This window comes from Chrysochloris asiatica, unplaced genomic scaffold, assembly GCF_000296735.1.
Source record: "Chrysochloris asiatica unplaced genomic scaffold, ChrAsi1.0 scaffold00090, whole genome shotgun sequence".
NCBI classification, from domain to species: Eukaryota; Metazoa; Chordata; class Mammalia; order Afrosoricida; family Chrysochloridae; genus Chrysochloris; species Chrysochloris asiatica.
This window is the reverse complement of record NW_006408608.1, coordinates 11,987,873-12,013,436: the sequence shown is the minus strand read 5'-3', so window position 1 is coordinate 12,013,436 and position 25,564 is coordinate 11,987,873. Positions and strand designations below refer to the sequence as shown.

General features: G+C 42.1%; 1 protein-coding gene across 1 annotated transcript in view; it reads left to right on the top strand.

Annotated features, from left to right (window-relative positions):
* LOC102838733 (ubiquitin conjugation factor E4 B-like) overlaps positions 1–24,184 on the top strand; it is a 186,984-nt gene extending 162,800 nt beyond the window's left edge. The window contains exons 17-27 of the mRNA XM_006866400.1: positions 4,023–4,122; positions 5,106–5,233; positions 6,251–6,349; positions 7,104–7,339; positions 12,360–12,486; positions 15,043–15,187; positions 18,928–19,062; positions 21,296–21,487; positions 22,601–22,775; positions 23,328–23,474; positions 23,790–24,184. Of these exons, the coding sequence (XP_006866462.1) occupies positions 4,023–4,122; positions 5,106–5,233; positions 6,251–6,349; positions 7,104–7,339; positions 12,360–12,486; positions 15,043–15,187; positions 18,928–19,062; positions 21,296–21,487; positions 22,601–22,775; positions 23,328–23,474; positions 23,790–23,851 (1,546 nt within the window). The 3' untranslated portion in view covers positions 23,852–24,184. The remainder of the gene's footprint in view (positions 1–4,022; positions 4,123–5,105; positions 5,234–6,250; positions 6,350–7,103; positions 7,340–12,359; positions 12,487–15,042; positions 15,188–18,927; positions 19,063–21,295; positions 21,488–22,600; positions 22,776–23,327; positions 23,475–23,789) is intronic.
* The last annotated feature ends 1,380 nt before the right edge of the window (positions 24,185–25,564 follow it).

Here is a 25,564-nt window from a genome sequence, read left to right as displayed (position 1 = left end):
ACTTGTTAGCCTTTCGTTTCTACTATGACTTAGTAACAAACCAAATACTGATTCTGAAAAGAGAATAGTTCTTCGCCATTACAGCTTGGTTTTGCTGCAAAACCCTAGGGGCCTCTGCTGTGAATCCTCTCAAGGATCATCATAGGGTCTTGGTTAGCAACCAGCATTTAAAGCACCATCGGAGCCCTTGGATCATGAGCTCAAGTGACAGAGTTGCTTGTACCGCAGATGAGATCAGCCTGAGAACCTTCTACTGACAGGAGCCTCACTGAAAGCTGTCAGCCTCGTGAATTTCTCAGGAAATAGGCAAAAAGTCGCACACCCAAGTTCAGAATCGGTTGCCTCTGAAATCCTAAGTCTTCACAAGTTTTGTGCCATTGTGCTAAGGGTATCAAGTATTTCTCCCCCCCCCCCCCCCCCATTGGATGGAATTCTAGATTATTGAACTCTTAAACTTTTGAGCTTTCGTGTGATTGATTTTTCAGTCTGTTGAATATGTAGCTTTTACCAAGATAAAAAAGATATCTACTGTTCTTATTCACCTGGTCCTATCAGCAAGGTAGTACTAATATAGATCAGACCTTATGTACTGTGATAGCTTGACAGGTGTGGCATAGGGCCAGAGAGATGACAAAATTCCAAAATGAGACTGAAGCTTTATTGCTGATGCTGCTAGGTGAAAGCAAATTGCTTCTGGTGTTCTCTGCCCATTGGATAGAGAAAAACACATTTGTCAGCTCAATATCTGCATATTAGAAACTAGAAAAACTACATTGTTTGCTCAACTGAAATGACCGCATTTGGAATAGCTGTGCAATTTAGAGTCAGTACTGATGAAGCAATTGTCATCGTTCAAGACTCATCTATCTTATGTATTGATCAAACAGGAGAGTTAAGTAGGAATGCCATGGGGACCACCCCTCTTGCATCTTTCAAATCCATAGTTCCAGAATGCATGTTTTTCTTTTTCTTTTTTTGATTTACTATTAATATGATTAAAGGGCTCTGGTAGCATAGTGGTTACGAGTCGGGCTGCTAACCTCACGGTCAGCAGTTCGAAACTACCAGCTGTTTTCCGTGGGAGAAAGATGAGGCCTTCTACTCCCGTAAAGATTTACAGCCTTGGAAACCCTATGCAGGGTCACTATGAGTCAGACTCGACCCCATGGCATACCACTACCACCACATGAATATGATTGAGCACTTGACTGCTAGCCAAAAGGTTAGCAGTTTGAATCCATCCAGTAGCTCCATGGGAAGAAAGTCATAGGTCTAGGAAGGCCTACTGGGTGGTTCTTTTCTGACCTGAAAGGAACCAACGCCACAGTCATGGGTTACATGTATATAAACTGTATTGCTTTATACTCCTTTTGACTTTTCAGGCCTTCCTTTCTTTGGCTGACCATACTATTATGAACTTCAGAAAGATTGTTGTAGGTAGCAGTAATTTTTTCATTGTTCTTACTCTATAAAGAATATTCCTTTGTATAAATATCCTCTAATCTGTTTACCATTTGTACCATACAGTTGGGTTGTTTCCAGTCTGGGGCTATTATGAATAAAACTGCTGTAAAAATTCGTGTCTTATGGATGTCATTTGATTCATGTATTTACACACTGTGATGGTTCATACTTAGGAGTAGAATTGCTAAGTCATGGAGTATGCATACGTTCTGCTTTAATTGTTGTTAAGTGCTGTTGGTTGCAACCCTGGATATGGTTTCTGAGGAGCAGCTGGTGGATTTGAACCATTAACACTCAAATAATTTACTTTCTAGTCTACTGTCTCCATCCATAGTATATGGAGAGTTCTGATCGTTCAATATCTTTTCCCACCACGTAGTGAATTCTGTCCATTTTGATGGATAACTACTAATTCTCGCTGTGATTTTTTTTTTTTTTTTTAAGATTAGAAACAGGATTTAATAAGTGAAATAGAGCAGGAAAAATTTAATTCTCGGAAAGCAAAATGTACTTAATTTTGTATAACCATCTCAGTTTTTTGAGAATCATTATCCCCAAAAGAAAAAGTGAGAACAAAGAAAGTATAGGAGACCAGCAATGACACAGACAGGAAGAGGGGAGAGGTCACTGGTCAGTTACCGCCACACCTGATTTTCCACCTGTGAAATCAGGTCCTTGAAGATTTTGATCAGTTCATCGTTTTCTGTAATCATCTGTTCCACTGTCTTCTCCAGAAAATGGATCTGCAACTGTTCTTTGATCAGGCTCACCTGGAAGAAGAACAACTTCTCTACTTGGGCCTGTCTTTGGACCCGGGCAAGTTCCTCATTTGCTAGGTTGTGCTGCTCTTCTGTTTGAGCCTTCAGTGTGTGGTTTCTCTGAGCTTCCTTTTCAGTTCTTAGTATATAATCTTCAACACACTCCTTCAGTGATGCTTCATTCTTGCGATAGCCTTTAATTACCTCCTGTTTCTTACAAGTTTTGTGAAGATCAAAGAGGTATTTGCACTTTAGAGTTCATGTCTGTCAAAAGTTGATCTTTTTCCTTCAGAGCCTTCTGGATTTGAGCTTTGGCAAATTCCCTCTGTTTCTGAGCTGCCTCCATCACCTAGTTTACAGTCCCTTCAAAACCACTCGTGATTCTCTCCATCTGTAGACATTGTACAAGGTGCTTCTTAGACTTGCTTTTCAGTTCCACGTTCTTCGTTTGTGTTGCCTTGACCTCCGCATCTGATTCTTCCTGACTATGCTCTAACATGTCCACCACAGAGCCAGCAGGCAGAGGCAGGCCCATGGGCCCACGAACACATGGGGGAGGGTGTATCACAGGAATATCCAGAGCATGGAAAGAATCAAAGTCCACCGGCTTCTCTTTGGGCTAACTTCCCGAGAAAGGCTTGTGAGCATCATGAATGCTATTTGTCTCAGTGGCCACAAGAACTGATTTTGTTAGCGTTATCTTTCAGGAATGGGTCAAATGTGAGGTATAAAGACTGTTTTCTCAAGGCAGACTCCATAAAGGATGAAGTTCCAAACTGCTCCAAATAATCAAACCCGGAGCCCAGAACTTCAGCTGGGTCTCTGAAGTGCTCCTTGGTGAAGTCCATGGTGTCTCTGGCCCCCAGTAAGAAGAGGGGAATCTCCAGGTCTTTTAGTGCAGCCACTGGCTAACTTCTAGGACTGCTATCGTCTTGCTGGCGCTCTACATCTTTGCTCTGATTTTGTCTTTAAATATATCTCGCTATGATTTTAATAGGCATTTTCCTGATGACTAATAAAGTTGAGAGCACCTTTTCATGTGTTTAACAGCCAATTGTATATCTTTTTTTCTGAAGTACCTGTGGGTTTTTTTCTCTTTTGTCCGTTTCTATATTGAGTTGTCTGCTATTCTTCTTTTGTAGACAATTCTTATTTATTTTAGGTAAATTTATTTTGATAATCAGTGGTATCTTTTGATAAAGCAGGTGATCTTAAATGTTTGTGTAGTTCACTTTACCAGCCTTTTCCTTTATGACTCCTGCTTTACATTCTATTTAGGATATCTTTACCTAACCCTGCATCATGAAGGGAGCCCTGGTGTGGCACTGTGGGTTAATGTGCCAGACTGCAAAGCCATTTGAACTGCAAGATTGGCAGTTCAAGCTCACCAGCTGCTCCTCGGAAACCCTATACAGGGTTGCTGTGGGTCAGAAATGACTCTATGGCACTTAACAACAACAACAACAACATGAAGATATTTTCCTGTTACCCCCTAGAAGTCTCACTATCATACTTTTATTGAGAACCTTGTACAGTCTACTTAGATTTGATTTCTGCATATGGCGTGTGGTAACAGATAAACTTGGTTTTTATTCACTAAGGTTTCCCAGTTGATTTGCTTGATTTAGTCCCCCTTACTGAGATCCTGAAATCACACTTTCCCTATAGCAGTGGTGTCATTGATTTTAAGATACATTTTGATTTTAAAGTTGTTTAAAGGTAAGGAGTCTTAGAGTCAAGTTGTAAGGTAAGATGGATTAGTGTGTTTCCTTTCATTTAACTGTTAGTGTTTGATTTCAGAACCGTGGAAGATTTGAAAAATAATGAAAGCCAATGGAAAGATTCCCCACTGGCAACTAGACACCGTGAAATGCTGAAACGCTGCAAAACTCAACTTAAGGTGTGTATAATTGTAGACCAGCCTCATAATAGTAACTTTTCCACCAGTGACTAGTTCGGTATCCTTATTTTTGTCTTTTCTCATTAGTCTACCACCATCAGCATAAAATAGTACATTGTAAAGCTTGTTGATACTTTCCATGTATCTCCATATAATTATTTAAGTCATAGGTCAGAATATGCCAATATAACAGGGTAATGCCCGTGATTACGTGTGTTCTTACTCGCTTTGTTGTGCCCAGTTTACTATCCCTTCCTCTCCCTATCTCTCACAAGAGCGCCCCCCCACTCCCTAACTAACACATTCACCTGCCCATTCCCCAACACCCAGTCTCACATTTTCATATTTTATACACTGAATGTGTGTTTGTGGAAAGGCCTCTTTCCTTTGCCTCTCATTCTTCATTTTTAATTGAAAATGATCCATCACGCAGAACCTAAGTCTAGATGGGAAGATTTCTGGTTATGAGACATTATTAAAAAAATGCTGACTGAAGTTGTCTAAGGAAAGAGTAGGTGACACATTTATGCATTTGTTTCATGTTTAGGGCTCAGTGGCAGTTACTAGTAGACAAGACCTCCTAAAGATGCAAAGTTTTACCCTAGTGCAGGTCTGAAGCAATAAAACTGGAAGTCAGGCCTGGATTTATCTGACTTCTTCTCACTGACTGTCCCTGACTCTCAAAGACTCCTGCCCTGCCAACTTCCTCACCTAACTCAAGCTAAAATGTAACAGTAATAGCTAACCTTTTTAAAGCACTATGTGCTAGGTTTTGCACTCTACTTGGATGGCATACCTTTTTATTTTTCACAGAAAAAGAAAGATCTTGAAGCCTGACCAGCATCCCACAGCTAATAGGGACGGAGCACTAGAAGCTCAGAAACTTTTAGATTTCCCCAGCTCCTGCCCTGTTTCTGCCCCGTAGTAACCTTGCAGGTTCTTAGCTATGACTAATCTGTGGGGGTACATACCTACTTCTGCAGAAATTGGTACGGTGCAAGGCCTGTGCTGATGCTGGCTTACTTGACGAGAGTTTCCTGAGAAGATGTCTGAATTTCTATGGGCTTCTTATTCAGCTGCTGCTCCGCATCCTGGACCCTGCCTATCCCGAGTGAGTGTGCTCCTGCTCCTTGTCCTCATCTAGTCTTCTGAGCAGTCTTGTCTGTGTTGTTCTGCAGAGCTCAGAGCTCAGACCAGAACCCTTCATTAATCAAGAATTCACTGATTCATTTCATTAGACTCTGAAATTAGTGTATAATTAGTAATAAGTGTTTTCCTCGAACTTAATAATGTTAACTGAACATCCGCAGCTGGTATTTTCATTTTGATGTACTACCTTTAAAAAAATTGTTTATAAGATATCTGATAGCTAGAAAAGAAAATCCATAAATTGGAAGCTGAAAGCCAGAGATCACAGAATGCTAGGCTTTCCTCTGCCTGGGTATGGGAAAACACCCACCTAATTCAGAGAGGGAGCTGAGAACATTATCAATCTCTTTGTCTAAGTTGGAGATCTCGTCCAGGCAGCCATTGTTCTTATGAAGTCTCTCGGTCATTGATGTTGGCGGTAGTGACCCAGGCCCTCTGCAGAAGTTTTTGTGGTTTTAAGGGCCGTCGAGTCGGCTCCGATGCATAGCAGCCCTGTATAGGGTTTCCAAAGAGCGGCTGGTGAATTTGAACTACAGACCTTGCAGTTCAAATCAGTCTTGCAGTCCAGTGCATTATCCCACTGCTCCACACCAGGACTCCTCTGCAGAAGTAGAAACTGCTATTTACAATGTGTGTAGTTCTGTTTTCTCAAATCAAAATGATCAGTATGACCTTTTTACCTTTTTCTCATTTTACTTATTGTATTAATTAACCTTAGCAATGTTAAGGAAATCAAGAAAAGGAAGAGCATTTCATGCACAGTTTCAGCACCCCAGCACCTCCACTGTCCTCGTTCATTTCGGGTTGTGGCTTCTTTGCCTGTGTGTAATTTTCATGCCATTATAGCATGAGATTCCCCCCCCCCACACACACACACACCCCTAAAATTCTTATTAGTAATGAAGGTTAATATTTCTTATAGCTTGATGTGTCATAATTAACTGTTATAAATGTTCTTTTTATTTTTCTTCTTTGACAGCATAACACTGCCTTTAAATTCAGATGTCCCCAAGGTATTTGCAGCATTGCCTGAGTTTTATGTAGAAGATGTTGCTGAATTTTTATTTTTTATTGTACAGTAAGTGCCTTTAAAATATTATGTCATGGTTCTAATAGGTTTCTAGATATGAGGTATACATGATATTATGAACTATATTGCAGGCCTCCATTTTATGCCTACCATTTTAACTAACTGCATGTAGCTGAACGCTGCCTCCAGAATGGAAAAATAAATCCCAACTATGGCAACTAGCCAATTCCAATAATATCTCAAAGACAGCAGTGGAACTAACAATGTTCATAATAATGTACTCAGTGAAAATGGAATTGAATTCTAATAGTTGAGTATGTGTCTCTGAGAAACAGAAGGCACGGGCAGTTTATAAATATCTGAGTGAACATCCAAAAGCTAGAAATAACACACATCTATATTTCGTACCAAATTTTTTCTGAATTTTCTACCAAAATTGGAGAAAACTTATATAGAGAGAGCTGCATTTTAAAACTAATCACTTCATTTGTTTCTCATTAGAACAATTAGCCAAGTGTTTTCTAAGAATACATTTTGGTAGTGGAGATCTTTTGTAAAATGTATCTGCCTTAGCTATAGCTTTTGTTAATTTTTTCAAAATAATAAGCCAATATAACACATAATAGCAAATGTAATCATTAAGTTTAAGATCTATGTAATTACAAAGTAAGCAACACGTTTAAATTCTAGTCTTTTTGCTCCTTGACCTCTTCTTGTGTTCATTCCTTACTTAATGGCTTCAGCATCCTCCCAAGTTGAGTGTCTCAGAGTTTTCTTCTGTGACTCTTCTCCCTTTCTAAAGGTACTCTCCTCAGGTGCTCTATGAGCCCTGCACTCAGGACATTGTGATGTTCCTCGTGGTGATGTTGTGCAACCAGAACTACATCCGAAATCCCTATCTGGTGGCCAAACTCGTAGAAGTCATGTTTATGACCAATCCTGCTGTCCAGCCACGAACCCAGAAGTTTTTTGAAATGATTGAGAACCACCCTCTCTCCACCAAGTTGTTGGTGCCGTCCCTGATGAAGTTTTATACAGGTAGGTTGCTGCGTATACGGGTGATGCACAATCAGTCAGGTTAGCCTTTAGACAAGTCTATCTACAGCCAATGGACGGAGCTGCTGGACTCACCCACTACCAGCAGTACACCTTCTGTCAGGTTTTTCCCCACTGAGCAGTGGGAAGTATTACTAGTCTCTTATAATTCATCAATATGTATTGAAAGTTGATTCATTGGTGTCAACAGCACACATGGGAATTTTATCTGAGTGAAGTTGTCTAGTTCATTTTAGCTGTAAGCCTACAACATTAGTTCTAACCAGAGTTTCCAAAGTGTGGGTGAAACTGGAAGCTTATTAAAAGTTTTAGTTTGGGACTTAAACCAATGGAACCAGGATCTCCTGGAGACTCTGGAAGGGTTCACTCAGCATGTTCTGGTAGCATAGTGGTTACAAGTCAGTCTGTTAACGTCAGTAGTTCAAAACTACCAGCAAAGATGAGGCTTTCTGCTCCCGTAAAGATTTACAGCTTCGGAAACCCCATAAGGGGTCGCTGTGAGTCGGAACCGACTCCACGGCACATGACCACCAGCACTGTTTCCCAGGCCCTGTCCTTGGTTGCTAGGTTGTGTGAACAAAAGTGAGAACACCACATGAAGTTCTTTTTATGGTTATGTTTTCATAGAGCTGATTACCTGTGAGACCTATTAACTTCTCCTCAAGCAAACACATATGATTGTACTAATGAAACATGTTTCTGCTAATTTGTATAATCCTCAAGGAAAGGAAACACATCTTGTCTGTTTTATCCTGTGTTGAACCTTGTGTGTCCTGGGCCCTCAGTAAATGTCAGAGGCATTTAGTAACAGTTTTTCCCCCTTCCTCAGCCTACCCTTGTCTCCTTAACCTAAAGCAAGTCCAAAGCCCTTTTTGAGGTATTGTCAGTGTCTTTGTTTTAGCAATAGCAAAGGGGGACTTCAAAAAGTCCATGGAAAAGGGGATTAAAAGATAATAAAATTTTTCCATGAACTTACTGAAGCCCCTTCATACAATAGAAAAATATATGGAAGGACATATACCAAAATACTAACAGTGACTTGGTTAGTTTTGAATGTCAGAATTGTGATGGATAACTTTCTCTTTTTTTTTCAACTTTTAATTTTTCTACAATTAGCATGTGTTATTAGTATTTCACACATGCACTCACATATATATATGTTGTTAAGTGCCATCAAGTCAGTTCCAACCCATAGCGACCCTGTATAGGGTTTCCAAGGAGTGACTGGTGAGTTTGAACCACCAACTTCATGTATGTATGTATAGCACTGTAGGATAAGCACTAGACTGGTAGCCACAGGATCGCCAGTTCAAACCCAGCAGCCACTCTTGGAAATGCTATACTATACAGAGTCACTGTGAGTCAGAACCAACTGGATGACACACGACAATGACAGCATATTGATTAAGTGAATTTGTACCCAGTTAATAACAACAACTGAAGTAGCTTGGATCTGTCATTGTGGCTTTGGGGTTAAGTGTATGTGCGTGCACGTGTGTCCTTAGCATATGGAGGGACAAAAACAGAGCTAGGCCTCTTATTTGGTGGAGCCCCACTGATACTGTCCCAAGAGGTGGCAGCTGGGCACTGATCTCCCTTTCCTCTTCCCCATGGAACAGTGTGCCCTCTGGCCCTGGATAGATGATACTTGTACTAATATTAGCCACCACTTATTGAGTGCTTACTAATCCTTTCACTCCCAGCCATCCTAAAAATGGGTGCTATAAATATCTTCATTTTACAAATGAGGAAACTGAAGCTTAGAGAGGTCAAGAAGCTTGCTGAAGGCCAACTGCCAGTGAGTGGCAGAGTCAGCATCCTCAGCAGCTGGACGTTAGCACAGGTGCCCCTGATAGACGTGGAGTTCTTCCTCCACTTAACAGGAGTGTGGAGAAGGCCTGGGCCAGGGCTCCATGTGGAAAAGGGGAACTGGCCAGGCAGTCCCAAGACCCTTGAAAGAAGAAGGGGGACTAGGTATTGGCCAGAACCAAAAAGAATCCCCTGGTATGGACATCTCTACCCCCACATGTCTGAGCCACGCTGGTCAGGATCCTGAGTCCTGAACATGTCTTACCATCAGAGCCGTAGGCATGTGAATGAGAGTCAGCAGAGGCAACATAGACATACACGGAACAGATTGTCTCGTACGCACCAGTGATAACATTCTAGGTCAGAAAATGCTGGAGCTCGAGTTGTTCCAAAAATAGTTTCAAAATAAAAATATTTGACTGATGTCCCAGCCGCCAGTTCCTTAAAGAAGAGCTCCCAGTGCTTGGGCTACTCAGAGCCTGGAAGAACGCTGATAAACTACTGAGTTCATCAAAATCAGCAAGGCCATCATTAGCCAAATGGGTTCAACCACTCATTCAGCAAATATTTATGAAGCACTTACTGTGTGTTAGCACTGTTTTCAATGCTAAGGCACACAGGTAAAGATTTCAAAATCCCCGCCTTCCTAAGTCACACATTGTACTCGGGAGACAGACACTAAACAGATACTTGAGAAACTTCCAGATTGTGAGTGTAGGAGGAGGGCATAAAGCCCCCTTAAGCAGGGTAGGCAGGTAAGGCCTCTGAAGAGGTGAGCTTTGTGTAACATCAGCAATGAGCAAAAGATTGAACCATAAGATGCTTTCAGGCCATAGTGTGGCAAACGAAGGCAACAGTTAGTGGAAAAGCCTTGAAATGCAGACAAAAACCCACAACCATTGAGTTGATTTTGACTCAGAGCGACCCTTTAGAGTAGAATAGAACTTTTCCATGGGGTTTCCAAGACTGTAAATCTTTATGGAAGCACTCGCCTATGGAGCGATTGGTGGGCTTGAACCACCAAACTTGTGGTTAGCAGCCTAGTGCTTAAACTGCTTTGCCATCAAGGCTCCTTGGAGTGCAGACAAGCTTACTGACTTTAAGGAGCAGGAAGGAGACACAAGGGGTTGAAGCACAGTGAGTAAGGGAAGAGTAGAGGTGATGAGGGGAGGCTGGCAATGGTCCAGTTCATTTAAGACCTAGAACTAGGACTTGGAAATTAGAACTTGGGCTGGAACATATTGAGGGAGCATTAGAAGTGAGTGAAAAACAAATTAATAAGTGTTGTGGAGCCCTGGTGGGTGGCACAGTGGTTAAGCACTCAACTGCTTATTGAAAGTTTGGGGGTTCGAATCCACCAGCCATTCCACTGAAGAAAGATTACAGCCTTGGCAACTTCATGGAGCAGTTCTACTCTGTCTGGTAACATCACTATGCATTAGAAGCTACTCAGTTGTAACAAGTTTGGTTTGGGTGTTTTATTCAAAACAATTGTTTTATATCAATGAGGATGGTGAGACATCATCTCATGTACTTGGGACAACTTAATCAGGAAGGACCAGTCTGAAAAGGACCTCATGCTTGGTAAAGTAGAGAGGGTCAGTGAAAGAGAAGATCCTCAACAAGATGAAATAACACAGAGGCTGCTACGTTGGGCTCAAACACAGCGACGATAGTGAGAAGGGCACTGGGCTGGGCAGTGTTTCATCCTGCTGTACTCAAGATCACTATGAGACAGCCCCTAACAACAACGAATTCAGAACACAGATGGACAGTTTTAGATTTGGCTCTGCTAAAGTCAGCTCTCCACACTTCGTTTAGTTCACACTTTTATACAATTAATAAAATGACACTTAGTTCATCTCAAAGGACAGTTGACTATGTAAGTGCTTTCAGATCTTTGTAGGGTAGGTGTTATTTACCTGAATCCTTTCTTTTCTTTGTAAATAGCTTTTTTTGTGGCGTTGGGGGATAAACCACAAGGGATAAACCCAGCCATTCCTTGGAAACCCTGTCAGTCACTATGAGTTGGAACCAACTTGACTGCTCTTAACAACAAGAAGTCATAAAAACAGGTTGACTCCCCCCACCCAAAAGGAAAAATCTAGAAAATAGCCAGAAGAAAATAAAAATCCATGATAATCTTTGTTAACTCAGAAATCTTAGAAAATCTTTGTTAACATTTTGACATTTTGCAATAATGGAGGATGACCACATCAGCTCACAAAATGAAGGAGTAGACTAGACCATTACAAAACTGCCATACCACTGAGATTCGTGGCTCAGCCAACCTGACAGTTATGTAACCTTTACCATTGCAGCCAGTGTTACCTTGCCGCATACTTGGGTATTTGTTTCCACCAGATAGACATCATTAGTGCACAAAACAGTCAGATAGTAGGTTCTTAACTATTGTTGCAAATGTGAAATGTTAGGTAGCAAGAGAATGTATAAGTAAGGAGTTTGTGTGTGTGTGTGTGTGTGTGTGTATAATAGTTTATAACTTGTAGTTTTCACTTACTGTGTTTTTTTGTTGGATATTTATATTTTTTTCTAATAGAAATAGTACTTTAGTGAATGCCTTTGGAGATCAGTCTTTGAATATGCCTGCAGGTGTTTTCTCTAGTAGAATTGGTAGGTCATAAAGTTTGGCATTTTAATGGCCAAACTGTCACTAGAGAAATTGAATCACCCTTGATCCTCAGCAGCATTTATTAGTGTACCCATTTCTTCAGTTCCTCCCCTACACTCAGTATTGCCATGTGTGTAACATGTGCCATTGTGTATTTATTTCTTTATCTTTTTCATAATTCTTTGACTTGACCTAAAAGTTTGTTCTCTACTTGAAAATTGTCATGATTTCAGTCATTTCCCATACTTAAAATTGTTGTTCATGTGGATAAACAAGTTTAAGTTGAAATTGTGGGGGGAGGTATGCTCATTTAGCTTCCGGTCACTGCTATGTTGATGCCAAAAGACGTTGCAGAGCACTTCCTTTCGGTATTGTGTCATTGCCAGGCCTGCATTGTGAAATTTCCACCTTTAATACCAACTCATAATTTCCCTCTTGCCTTATATGCCAGATATAGTTGAAATCCTATCTGACCTCTGATTGTGCACATTGTCAATGCAATGACTGCCTTTAGGAAGGCAAGAAAGTATAGATCCTCATCTCTGCTTTTTTCTTCTTTAGATGTTGAACATACCGGAGCTACCAGCGAGTTCTATGACAAGTTCACAATTCGCTATCACATTAGCACCATTTTCAAAAGTCTTTGGCAAAACATAGCTCACCATGGCACCTTTATGGAGGAGTTCAAGTAAGTATTGGGCCCCTAATGTCACAGCTTGCCCTCTTGCAAATCACAGGTAGGATTGCGGCTTAAAAGCTTTCACAGTGAGGTTCTTGTTTGTGTTCTTGTGGTCTCAGCCTCCTTTAAAGTTATCCAGATGGTACTGCTAAATGTGGGCAGGGTTATCTAAATGCCTGTGCTTGCAAGATACTGCTGAACTGTAGATTTGCCAAGACACTCCCAGGGATGGTATACATAAAGAAAGAACATATAAATATTCTGAGATGATGTGGTTAGTGTTTTTTAAATGGCTCTTTGATTACCTTGAATATGAAGTTGCCAGAATGACTGAAATCAGATTGCATAGTGTTCCTGAATATTTACCTCAAGCCGACAAGTTAGAAATGTTAGGGAGACTTTACATTTAGAAGCAGTTAGGGTAGGTTTGTCATTTGAAATGCCATTCTTTGTAGTAAGACCCTAAACCTTGATTAACTATTTTTTGTACACCTACCTGAAATATCAGTGGCTGCTGAAACCTGGCTGTTAGCAATTCCATCTGCATATTCTGTCCATGCGTAAAGGTAGACAACAATGTTGGACTTCTGAGGTAGTCTTCAGAAGACATCATGTCCCTCAGCTTGGGTCTTTTTGCAACCTTTGGGTTTTTGATCACGTCTTGCCATCACTTAGTGTGTTAACTGAATTCCTAGTTAATGTGCTTATTACGTACTCTTGGTGAACTGAAGCCTATTTCTACATAGCTTTCTGTAGAATAAATGCTGTAGTTTGTTGCCTCCATGAGCTGCTCTCTCGTCAGTATCATGTTCCAGCAAAATCCTGGAGCACATTTAGGAGACCAGGATGGCCCACAGCTTGCCCTGCCTGGTTTAACTGGAAGAGCTTGTCCTGCACTTGCATGGTCCTGAACATGAGGCCTCCTGCCCTTGTCCCCAAGAACGACTCTTCCCCAGGATGGGCTTACTGCCCCCTAATTGCACAGGCATTGATCCTCTTCTCTCCACTAGTCCGGCAGTTATAGAGTCTGAGGGGGTAGGCCAAGCCATCTCAGCTCCCCAGTAAGGCCCTCCATTGTAACATGTTTTGTCTGCTTAGAAACATTGAGGGAACGAACCATTAGTGTGCTGATAAACCTGCTAAGGAGAAGGGAAAAGGGATTAATTAGCATTTGCTGAGGGATTTTTTTTTTTTTGCGGCATAAACACTTCCACTGCAGCCAAATATAAGCTGCCAGTGAATCAACTCACAAATTTCCAGAATATCTTGCAATTAACTCTTATGAGCCCCAAAAGGTAGCTCCAACATGCAACAGGACTGAGTTCATTGCTATTCATTAAAAAGTATAGTAAAATCATTTTGTGACTGAGATATTTACCAAAATAAGAGCACAGCCAAACACTTCATGGGCTTTGGTTCCTTGGTTTGGTGGTTTCCAGTCATGATTTTGTGGATCATCCCAGTTAATTGGCCTAATAACCTTTCTAGTGTTTCTGTTCTGCTTCCTAGTTGGTGTTCCTCGCCCTCCCCCACCCCCCACCCCCAGTGCCTGTGGTCTGTAACACTTGCAAATGGCCATCCAAGGCCAACAGTTGGTCTCTATTTGACTGGAGCAACAAAGAAAGAAGCAAAGTAAGGAATAGGAGGAGGATATGGATGTACCTCTATGAACAGTGGCCTCTTTTAACATGAGACCAAACTGGATGGTGCCCAACTACCATTACTAACCAATTTGATCAAAGAATTTATAGAAGAATCTTTATTGAAAGGGAGAAAATGCAGAACAGAATTTAAAATCTTCGTAGACTCCAGATTTTCTGGAGCCATGGAGTCTGGATGAACCCCAAAAACAGTATTACCCTAAAATAATCTTTAAACCTTAAACTGAAATTACCCCCTGAAGTCGTCTTAAAACTAAGCAGTTTAGTTATAAGTAACAAAGAATGTTTGCCTTGAGCATTTTGCTCTTTCAAGATCTATCAAATGACAACAGCGTCTTGAAAAATTAGGTAGACTTAGAAAGCCTTCGGGAGGAGTGGTTGATGTTATTAAAGGAGGAACAATTTAGATAATGAGCAAGAGAATGATTGCATAACTCAAAGAACGTAATCAGTGTGATTGACGTGTGCACGTAGGAATTGTTACATTAGTGTATGGTTTGCTGTGTACATTCTCAACAACAACAACATTTTTAAAACTTAAAAAAAAAAAGATTGCAGCCCAGAAAAACATGTGGAGCAGTTCTCCTCTAACACATGGGTCACCCTGAGTTAGAATCCACTCCATGGCCACCAAGAGCAAGAAACAGTGTTGAACTGGTATGTGTTCTATTGTGTATATTATCAACAACCACAGCAAAATACAAGTTACTGAAGAAAAGAAACGCATATCTAACAAGAGACTCACTAGTCCGTGAACTCTTCGTTAACCTGAATGGTGCTAAGGTGGGCAGCCCTTTAGGGTGGGATGGCTGGCACTCTGGGTGGAGGCTCATTTTCTGGGATCTGCTGTGGTGTTTTGTTTCAGGGAGCTGTATGACCATGTCCAATGTAATTGCCTTTTCAGTTCTGGGAAGCAGTTTGTTCGCTACATAAATATGTTGATAAATGACACTACATTTTTGCTCGATGAAAGCCTGGAATCTCTGAAGCGGATCCATGAAGTGCAGGAAGAGATGAAGAACAAGGAACAGTGGGACCAGCTGCCCCGGGTGAGGACATGGCCCCCGAGGCTTCGGCAGCCTTCCAAGAACTCTGCCTTTGGCCACAGGCAGAGTTCTGGTTCAGGTGCTGCACGTATGGGTCTGATCACTTTAGATCTGGCTTTTCCCACCTGGGAGCTGCCTGTAGTGTTAGAGCTCAGGCTTGGAATAGGAGAAAAGTTCAACAGTTGTTCTAAAGCTAAGAAATGAGTTGAGAAACTTTTCACAATATGTCCTGAAAACGTTCTTTGCCTCTTTAATTTTAAAGCCTTGTTTTTGTTTTTATGAGAAGAGCTTTTATTGGCCAGATATATCAATTACAACTTGTAGAACGAAATCTCTCCTAATCTGTCTGCTAGATAAGAAGCTTGATTTATTTATACGGTCTCTTCCAGACAGATAATGAGGGGACTTCAAAAAGTTCATGGAAAAATTCATTATTATATGAACTTTGTGAAGCCCCTTCACATCTGAATCACTCAGGATTCTGGGTTTATCTTCTTTTAATTTCTCATGATTTCCGTATGCAGTTACTAATGGAAAAGTTAGGCCCCCAGTGGCATATTCTTAAGTACTCAGCTACTAACAGGAAGATGCAGACTCAGCCAGCTGCTCTGTAGGTGAAAGACTTAGCCATTTGCTCTTGAAGAGTTTACAGCCCAGGAAACCATACAGGAGGTGCTTCTCTGTCACTGAGAGTTGCTGAGTCGGAATTGACCCAACATCACCTAACAACAAAACAAGAGAAAAGAGACCTGTTTCGCCAGGTCCCATGAGAAATCCCTGCTGTTGCCATGACATTGCCCTTTCCGACATTTCTTTCAGCCATTGAGTTACGGTGCTGGCTGAGTTTGCAGGCCCTCGACAGCTTCTGTGTTGTCAGATAGTGGAGTGCATCTCTTCATCCTGTCAGGCTCAGCGTCAGAACTGCTTTCCAAAGTCGTCTTCCAGTAAGCACAGTTTTTAACACAGGTTTGACATCAACTTACGGTTAAATGCCTTCAAGTCCTTTCCAACTTATAGTAACCCTGTACAGGGTTTCTGAGGAGCAGCTGGTGAATTGGAACCTCCAACCTTGCGATTCAGACTGACCTTGAGGTCCAGCGTGTTAACCCACAGCATCACACACAGTGGCATTCCCAAAATGAAAATAGTGTCAAGGTTATAATGTTGTTGGAGTCAGAAAAGGGTCTTAATGGTAAGATCTTGAAGCAAAGTTAGGGAACATGTGCCATTCCAAGTATTCCTGCAGCTTTGATGGAAATTTTACATCGTGCTTTAATCAACATACTTAAAAGTACCTTGCCCCGCCTTCCTCCCAGATCCATGAATTCTGGGTTTCTCCTGTGTCCATGCCACCATGCTCCTTGAGCCCCTCTGATTGTGTTCTAGATGTGATGCCATGATCTTGTGTTTTCTTGGCACTGGACTGGTACCCATCGGAATATGTTGTACACCACACACTTATATGCATTTCTAAACACACATAAACTATTCTCCTCCTGTGCCTCAAAAACACCCCGCAGCTACCCAACGCCCACAGAATGGAGTCAGTCCGTGGCCCCAAGCTCTCAGAGTAGCCCTGCTCCACTTTTTGAGATCCTTCTAAACTAACCTCTGATACTCTTCCTTGCGCCAGTCTAGAACCAAGTGAGCAGGTAAGGTTAGCCATGGTTCAAAGAGCCCAGCTTTGGAGTCTAGGGCACTTGGATGTGAGAATGAATATTACATGGCATTGACAGTTACGTCATCTCTGTTTCCTCATTCATAAGTCATGGGTAATACCTGCAAAACAGGAAAGCCACAAGGAATAAATTCATGGAATCAGAAGTACATAGCTCAGAACAGACCCAAAGAAGGAGCTTGAATGAGTATTTGCCTTGAGGTACTCCTTCTGTTCAAAATGTTCTACTTTGCATCCTTACCTAGAAGCATCCTCCCCATCTTTTGAGTAAGGTCTTAACCCGATACGCCCTCCTGGCCAGCCTTCCCCACATGGTGTAGCTGAACATTGAAGCCCTTCTCTGGACCTCCGTAGTGCCCCCACGGGAGCGCCTCATAGACCAGCCTCTGGGGTGGTGGTGAAGTGCTGGGGAGTGGATACCGACTCATAACAAACGTGCATAGCAGCTGGTGCATTTGAACCACCAACCTTGTGGTAAGCAGTCCAGTGCTTATCCTACAGCTCCACATCAGGACTCCAGGCTCTGTGGTAGATGTTAGGCTACAGATCTAGAGCACACTGACTTATTCATAGTCAGTGCTTAATAGCATTTGTTTATGAGGCAACTAGACATATACTATTGATTTTCCTTTGTTAATGGAAGAGGGAAAAGGCACAATCTGTCCCTCACAATTGCTATTTCAGAAATAATTTTGGTTTGACTTTGAAGTCACTTCCTACCTCCCATCTTGCTGTCTGCTTATCCGTGTCTCCCTGACCTCTAAGTGGAGGAGCCCGTGCTCCGCACTCAGACTTCTCTGCTCTTTCGTCACTTGGTTCCTACCTCAGTGCTAGTCACTGAGGGTGCCAGTTGTCATTTGGGATTGGCAGCTCCTTATTCTGAGAGGCTTCCCCATACATTAAAGGGCATTTAGCATCTCTGGCTTGTGCCTGTTTAATGCCAGTAATAGTGCCTCTTCTTCCCAGTCATGAGGTGACTAAAACCATCCCCCAACACACCCTGATTCCCACTTGGCCGTCACTGCCAGGTTATCGCATCTATTCGAAGGCTTTCAGTGTCTGTATCTCAAGACCCCCCCCACCCCACCCCCAGATCAGACTTCCGACTCCAGACTCACTTCTCTACCTGCTGTCATAGGTATCTCAGATTCCGTTTGTCCAAACTGAACTCTTGATGCTCTCCAAGTCTGCCCATTCGCAGTAACTAACAACTCCATTCTACCAGTTGCTCAGACGCACAATTTTGCTCATGAGTCAAACCCATCTTATTATCTTGTTTCCCAGCGGATGGCAGAATAGAAGGAGGAGAACAGTGTCAGAGGCAAGTATGCTGACAGCTGAAGGGACAGAGGATTAACAGTGTGGAAAGGCAAAATGCGTAAAGCTCAGGGGCCTGGAGGCACTGGGTGTAGAGACATAACCTGTATGCATCAGGGCAACATGTGTCATGTGTTCTTAAATTAACGATGACTACGTAAAAGTTAAGGGACATGAGCTAACATTGGTTTACTAAGCACTAGTGTACAAGGGGGCCTCATAAAGTTCATGAATGGAATGAAAAGATCATGGACATTTTCCACAAACTCTTTGAAGCCCCCTCGTATGTCAGGCACGGTGAGAAATGCACCCTGTCATCCTGCATGGGCTTTATGGTGACGTCTTTTATCATTGAGGAAACTGAGGCTCATGGAGATGAAATTTGGTGCCAGGGCCACACTGGCACTGGTACTCAGAATAGCCTGACTCCAGGGGTTTTAGCATCAAAACTCTTCCTCATGCATCAGTCTAGCAATAAAATGTATATCATACATTATATTATATGCCTTTCAAGCAAAATTCTATCCCACCTGATTGAAATAAAGAGTTCCGATGCAGAACAGAATAAACTTCAGTTGGCTGCAAAGTCCACTGCTATCGGTTCTGGTATCACTCCCTAAACGTGGTGGCTTCATTACGTACTTGTCCAGTTATGAGCTGACTGTGTTTTTCCTTTTTGCACTTGGCGTTTTCGGTGAGCCGATGACGAGCACTGAGATTTGTTTGGCTTTTGTTCAATGTGTCCTAGGATCAGCAGCAGGCCCGGCAGTCTCAACTTGCTCAGGACGAACGTGTGTCACGCTCTTATCTTGCCTTGGCAACAGAAACCGTGGACATGTTCCATATCCTCACCAAGCAGGTCCAGAAGCCGTTCCTCAGACCAGTGAGTAGAAACTTCAGAGTGTTTGTTTTGTCTGCTGGATTCCACCCTCAGACTCCATCTCTTGGGATTTAACAGAATTGTTGAAATCCTAGAACATGATAAAATCCTATTGCTGACTTTGTGCCCGGGTGTGCTCATTAATACACACAATTCTGTTTCTCGACTGATGTGAGTATGTCTGATCTCACCACCCTGTCTGCAAGCAGTCATTTCCAGAAGACTTCATTGACTTCCTGCTTAGACAGCACATTGGAGTGCTCGTGTTGAAGCTATGCCATGTCTCTTCATTATTCATTTATATATTTTATTTAAAGAAAGAATATACGGTAACCTCAATTAGGTTATTTCTACTTAATAGATACGTATTTCTACTTAATGTATAAGGTCTTCTCTGATTCTCTTAGATGTTGCTTTGTTAAACTCAGGAAACCAAAGGTTAATGAGAACCATGATTAGAGTTTATGGGAGATCAAAGGAAGTCAAAATGCTAGGCCTTGACTTGACAAAGAAGCCCTGGGTCCAATTTCTGAAATTGAAACTGAGCAGCATACCTGAAGGGCTCGTCCTTGCTGTGACCATGCTCCCCCCAGCCCCACCCCCCAGTGAAGTTAGGAGCTTTAGGCTGAGGCAGCACAAGAGAAAAAGAAGTTGCCTGAGGTTTAGTAGTTATGTGGCTACATGGAGACAGAATTTACACTGGAAAATGATTTGAGTACATAATATTTCCTCAGGTACTCTGTGTTTCCTCTTACCTCTGTCGCACGATGCCTTTTATTGTCAACAGGTGAGGCATTATTGCCACACCCTGGCCTGTGTCAGGACATGAGTCTCCTGTTGTCTTTCCAGTCTCTTCATAAACAGATTTGAGTACAGGAGCAGTGAGACGTGAAACAAAACTGCTCACTGTGGAAAGCGTAAAAGCGTAAGACCATCACAAGTCATCTAAACAAGATCGTTCAGACACTGGCTTCCCTTAATAGTATGCACATGGACACTTGTTTAAACTTTTTCTGTAGAAGCCAGATAATATATGGTTTAGGCTTTTTGGGCCACATGCTCTTTCTCAACAGCTGTTCAATTTGTATTATAACACAAAAACAACCATAGATAATACATAAACGAAAGAACGTGGCTATGTTCCAATAAAACTCTATTTACAAAAGAAATGTTGGGCCAGATTAAGTTTTTGAGCTCTGCGCCATCAACAAGGATCCTGGGTGGCACAATGATTAGACACTTGGCTGCTAACCTAGAGGCTGACAGTTGGATCTCACCCAGTGACTTCATGGGATAAAGACTTGAGAACCTCCTTCAGTAAAGATGACAGCAAAGGAAACCCTATGGGGCAGTTCTGCTCTGTCACAGGGAGCCTCTATGAGTCCGAATCGATTCAGTGGCACCCAGCAATGAGCCATTGGCACACTCCACACCTGGGCTGGCTTTGATTTTTGCTCCCTTCTCCCTTCCCTTTGCTGCACCGTTTTCCCCACGTTATTGGTGTCCTCGAAACTCACCCACTTCAAAACCTCTTTCATCTACCCTACTCTGATTGCTCCTTCATTTCATAACTTTCCAACTATTAAATACAGCTAAGCCAAATGTTCCTATTTCAGGTTTGCTGAAGGCAGTATATACCCAGCTGCAGTGTGAATTGGGTATTCTTGTGTGATTATTGTATGTTGTTCTACAATTCTTTTCTAGTTGCTTCATTCAAATTTGCTTTGTCTCACTGGTAAATTTTAAAATGATTCGAGACATAAATTTTATCTTCTATTTCATTTGCATTTCTGCCCACATTGTATCTGATAATAAGAATGACATCTACTGTCAAAACTGTCAGGGACTTGAGAAATTAATGAAAAATAATGCATTAGACGATGGCTGTGACGGCATAGGCACACACTTTTGTGACTTATGATGGTGGAACTGTAAATAATTTTTTCTCTTTTGTTTCATAGATTGATACTTTTTTTTAAATTACAAAATGAATTTAAAGAGGATACCTAATGTTGCTATTTATAAGTAGTCCCTCCACCTATCCACTAAATCCTAAGTGATCTGGTTAGGAATGGGCAGGAAAGAGAATTGTGACTAGAATGCTGTCCTCAGTACATATCAGAGCTTCTCTGAGGATTCACCCAGCCAATTCCTCCTCCTTCACTGAAAGGGGGATTTGGGTCCTTCTCGCTTGTCACAACAGCATGAACTGTCTTACTATCCTATGATTTCTTAGGAACTTGGACCCCGATTGGCTGCAATGCTGAACTTTAACCTTCAGCAACTCTGTGGACCCAAGTGCCGTGACCTGAAAGTTGAAAACCCTGAGAAATATGGCTTTGAACCAAAGAAGCTGTTGGACCAACTGACAGATATATACTTGCAGCTGGACTGTGCTCGGTTTGCTAAAGCCATTGCTGATGATCAGGTCAGTGTCCAGGTGGCCTGGACATTGTGTTTTTGTCATAAATACACAATATTATACTTGGATATTTTATAGTGACATTACTGTAAATGAATTAGTGAGGTAGGGGTTTAGAAGTCCCTGAGTGGTATAACTGCTAGCTGAGAGGTTACAGGTTTAAGTCTTCCCAGAGGCACCTCTGAAGAAAGGCCAGGTGAACTACTTCTAAAAAATCTATCTTTGAAAAGAAGATAGCGCTCAGTTCTACTTTGATACTCTAGTTTCCACCCAAGAAAACTAGTGCTCAAAGTGGTTAGAGATTTGCCTAAAAACTGCACTGTTGGTATCAAGGAGCCCTGGTGACGCCATGGTTCAGTGCTCAACAGCTAACCGAGATGTTAGTAGTTTAAACCCACCCAGTGGCACTGAGGAGAAAAGACCTGGCGATGATCCCTCCCATAAAGATTGCCCAGAGAACCTTATGAGGCAGCCCTACTCTGTCACATGAAGTCACTATGAGTCGAAATGAACTTGACATTCAGCAACAACAACACACAACTGGTAGGTGGTAGAGGCCAGAATTCCAGTCCAAACTTGGCTGGCTCTGTGGTTGGCAATTGTCTTTAAAGCTCTCAGATCTGGTCACGCCTTTATCTGGGCCTCTCATGTCCGAGCTGCTGGAGATTCTGATGGTGCATGAAGTCATCTGAAAGGCGGACTGACAGTGAATGGGAGAAGCCACCGTACAAGTAGGCGCCACACTGGGTTGTTTTCAGAGTGTGCCTTCAGAGGAGGAGCGCAGACAGCCACCTCCTCATCCGCTACCAGGGCACAGTGCCCTGCAAGAACTCAGACAGATTAGATGCCCTTTCTTCCTAATATCCAACAATCTTGAGTAGAAATACATGCTTGCTGTACAAATTCCAAAACCCTCCTCATTTGCCTCCATCCCAGAAGTAATGGCCTGTACAGTTTGGCATGTATCATTCTAGTCGTTGTACATTTATAGTTTTTTGGACTTTTTTTAAGAAAAAGAAAGAAGACGATACAAATGCATCATATAAGGATCTTTTCAGCAGCCTGCATTTTCCCACTTAAAATATATTCACCCTTCACATTGCCTTTCCTCATTTATAGAGATCTTACAGCAAGGAGTTATTTGAAGAAGTGATTTTGAAGATGCGGAAGGCAGGGATCAAATCCACAATAGCAATAGAGAAGTTTAAGCTGCTCGCCGAAAAAGTGGAAGAGATAGTAGCCAAGAATGCGCGTGCAGAAATCGACTACAGCGATGCCCCCGATGAGTTCAGAGGCAAGTGGAGGCCCCTCTTTCCAATGCGGGAAGCTTTGACTTGGAATCAGCCTGAAAATATATAACTGTAAATGGTTTAATGGTTTGTAGTTGCTTCCTAAAACACTCTTTCTGAAATTGCATTTCCCTAATTGCCATTCATATGGTGAATGAAAGGGAAGAAAAATAAAGTCCTTAGCCAGAAGTCAACCCCAACAACAGCCCTGAAGACCCTAAGGGCAGCATTCCCAAAGAACCCTTCTAAGATAAAGAATCCCAGCCCTCCAGCTTGTCTTGGGAGGGTCTGCTGCTGCCTTTGTCCCCAGTTTGTCTCCTTTATACTTTCCTCCCTGCCCCAGCTAACAAAAGGCTACCTTCTCATCAAGAGGCAATATATTGGCCTTTATCTAATGCTGATTTCCTTCTAAACTCAGGGACCAAGTATGGGCCACCTGATTGCTTTTCCTGTAGATGCAGTTTCACTGATGGGAGGAGAAGCTGCGTGGGGTTTTCACTTTCCGTTTTAAGCTGTGTTATTAGAATTTGGCTTAGGCGGGATCTCTGTCCCTACAGACCCTCTGCTGGACACGCTAATGACTGACCCCGTGCGGCTGCCGTCTGGCACCATCATGGACCGCTCTATCATCCTGCGGCACTTGCTGAACTCCCCCACGGACCCCTTCAACCGGCAGACCCTGACTGAGAGCATGCTGGAGCCAGGTAGGGAGGCTGTGCTGACAAGTGCCAAGAAATGAAGCCAAACTCATATCTCAGAGATGAATCAAAAGAGGGAGGTTTATCAAATCCAGGAACTGCATAGTCGGTGACACTATTTTCGAATAAAATAGGAAGTGCTTTTGGCCCCTGTCATTTTGGGTTTTTTTACTGTAAAATTCTAGTCTTCCTTTTACAGTCTGATTCCTTTTACAACCCACAGCTTAACGTGGGAATGAATGGCCTTTTCTTTCCGCTTACACAGAACTCCGAGCATCGTCTCTCAAAGGCCTAAGCCCTCCTCTCCTTTTCTTTCCTCAGTGCCAGAACTGAAAGAACAGATTCATGCCTGGATGCGAGAGAAACAGAACAGTGATCATTAAACCGTCCCCCTTGCCTACCCCCTGCTTGAAACAGCCAACGCCAGTGAGGCCAACAGAAGCAGCATTGGTGTCGGAAATGCTGTAAAAACGTTGGAGGCCAAATGTGGCCAAATGCAGCGCAAGCCCAGCCCCAGTGACCAAACGGTAGAGACCTGAAGAGGACGTGCCGAGAAGAGGAGCCCAGTTCCTGTACATATATTTAAGTGACAGATACCGACAAAAGCTTGAGGGACGCATTATGATTTGATTGCTCATGTAGTAAAGCACATCCTCCACGTGTCACCATTTGGGGCTTTTGCAACTGAAGTCTTATAGCGATGACAAGTGGGTCTGGGCAGCATCTCCTTCATCTGTTGGGTGTTTTTTTTGTTGTTGGTTTTTTTTTTTTTGGTTTTTTTTTTCCTTAAACCCAGTATCCGTTGATTTGATTGTGATTAGAGAACCTTGGACATTTTGCTGCTAAATACTCTCCCCGACTTCCTGTCCCGCCCTTCTCCTTCCTCACCCTACTTGCGCTGCTGTGGATTTTTTTTAAGAGAAGCAAAAAACAGAAATAAAGTCCTTTCCCTGGCACCCCCAAACATACATTTCTGTGACAGAACTGTGCCTGCAACAAAGTGTTAATCCTGGGATCGTATTTTTATATCATATTCACATATTTGTTTTTTTAATTGGTGTTAGATGACATGATTAATAAAAAAGGCAAGATATTTTCAGAATTTGAATTTCAGTTTTTATTTTTGTTTTCGTTTTTTGAAATGTCCCTCTTAAATTTTTTTATTCTGAATAAAATGAAGAGGATCTTGCTGCTCCGGTCCTTATAATAAGCCCTCTACTAGGACTCTGAGAAACAGCTGCAGCCAAGGAGGTGTTTAAGAATATCAGGACTTGGATGAGTTTTAATTTTTTTTTTTTTTTGAGGGGGGGGGAAGGGTTGGGGTTTTTTTTTGTGGGTTTTTTTTTTTTTAAATGCTACATGATAGTTCTAAACCTTTACAGTTGTCCTATGAGGGTAAATAAATTCCTCAACTCTTTAGTCTGTGAGTTTGAGGCAGGGTTAACTTGTATGATGTGTCCTTTGGGGCTTGGCCTTACCAAAGCAAAAAAGGGTGCAAGAAATGTGGAAGTATGTCTGTTTATTTAAATATATGCACACATGCGTGCGTGCACACACACACAACACACACACACACACCTTTTTGTATTACTGCTCCCTACTTAACATACTGGAATTCTTGAATTTCTTTGGGGTAAAAAAGGATTTGAAACCATAAAGTGTTTTAAATTAAGTCTAAAAAAAATTACTTTCTTTTTCTTTTCCTTTTTTCCCCCCTCAACAGACAATGTCCTCTGTTCAGTTCATAACTCAAACTACAATAAATGGTGATACACATTCAGAAGGAAATCTTTGAGTCTCTTCTTTTCTTGGAGTGGGCAAAAAGTGGGTGCGTCAGGAACAAGGGCCAAATGAGCTTTCATGTGGCCAGTGATTTTTTTTCTGAGCCACTTAGGAGATGCTGTTTTTGAAAGTAAAACTTTTCTTATTTGTTTCATTCTTTCTTCATCTTACATCTGCTTTTCATTTTCACAGTTTGCTGGTTTAAGAGGCTTGAGTTCTGTCATGTGCAGCCTTCTCTCCTGCTCAAGTTGTTACTGTGTTTCAAATACCTTATCCCTGGTCTGCAGGATTCTTACTCAGGTCCAACCCAGTTC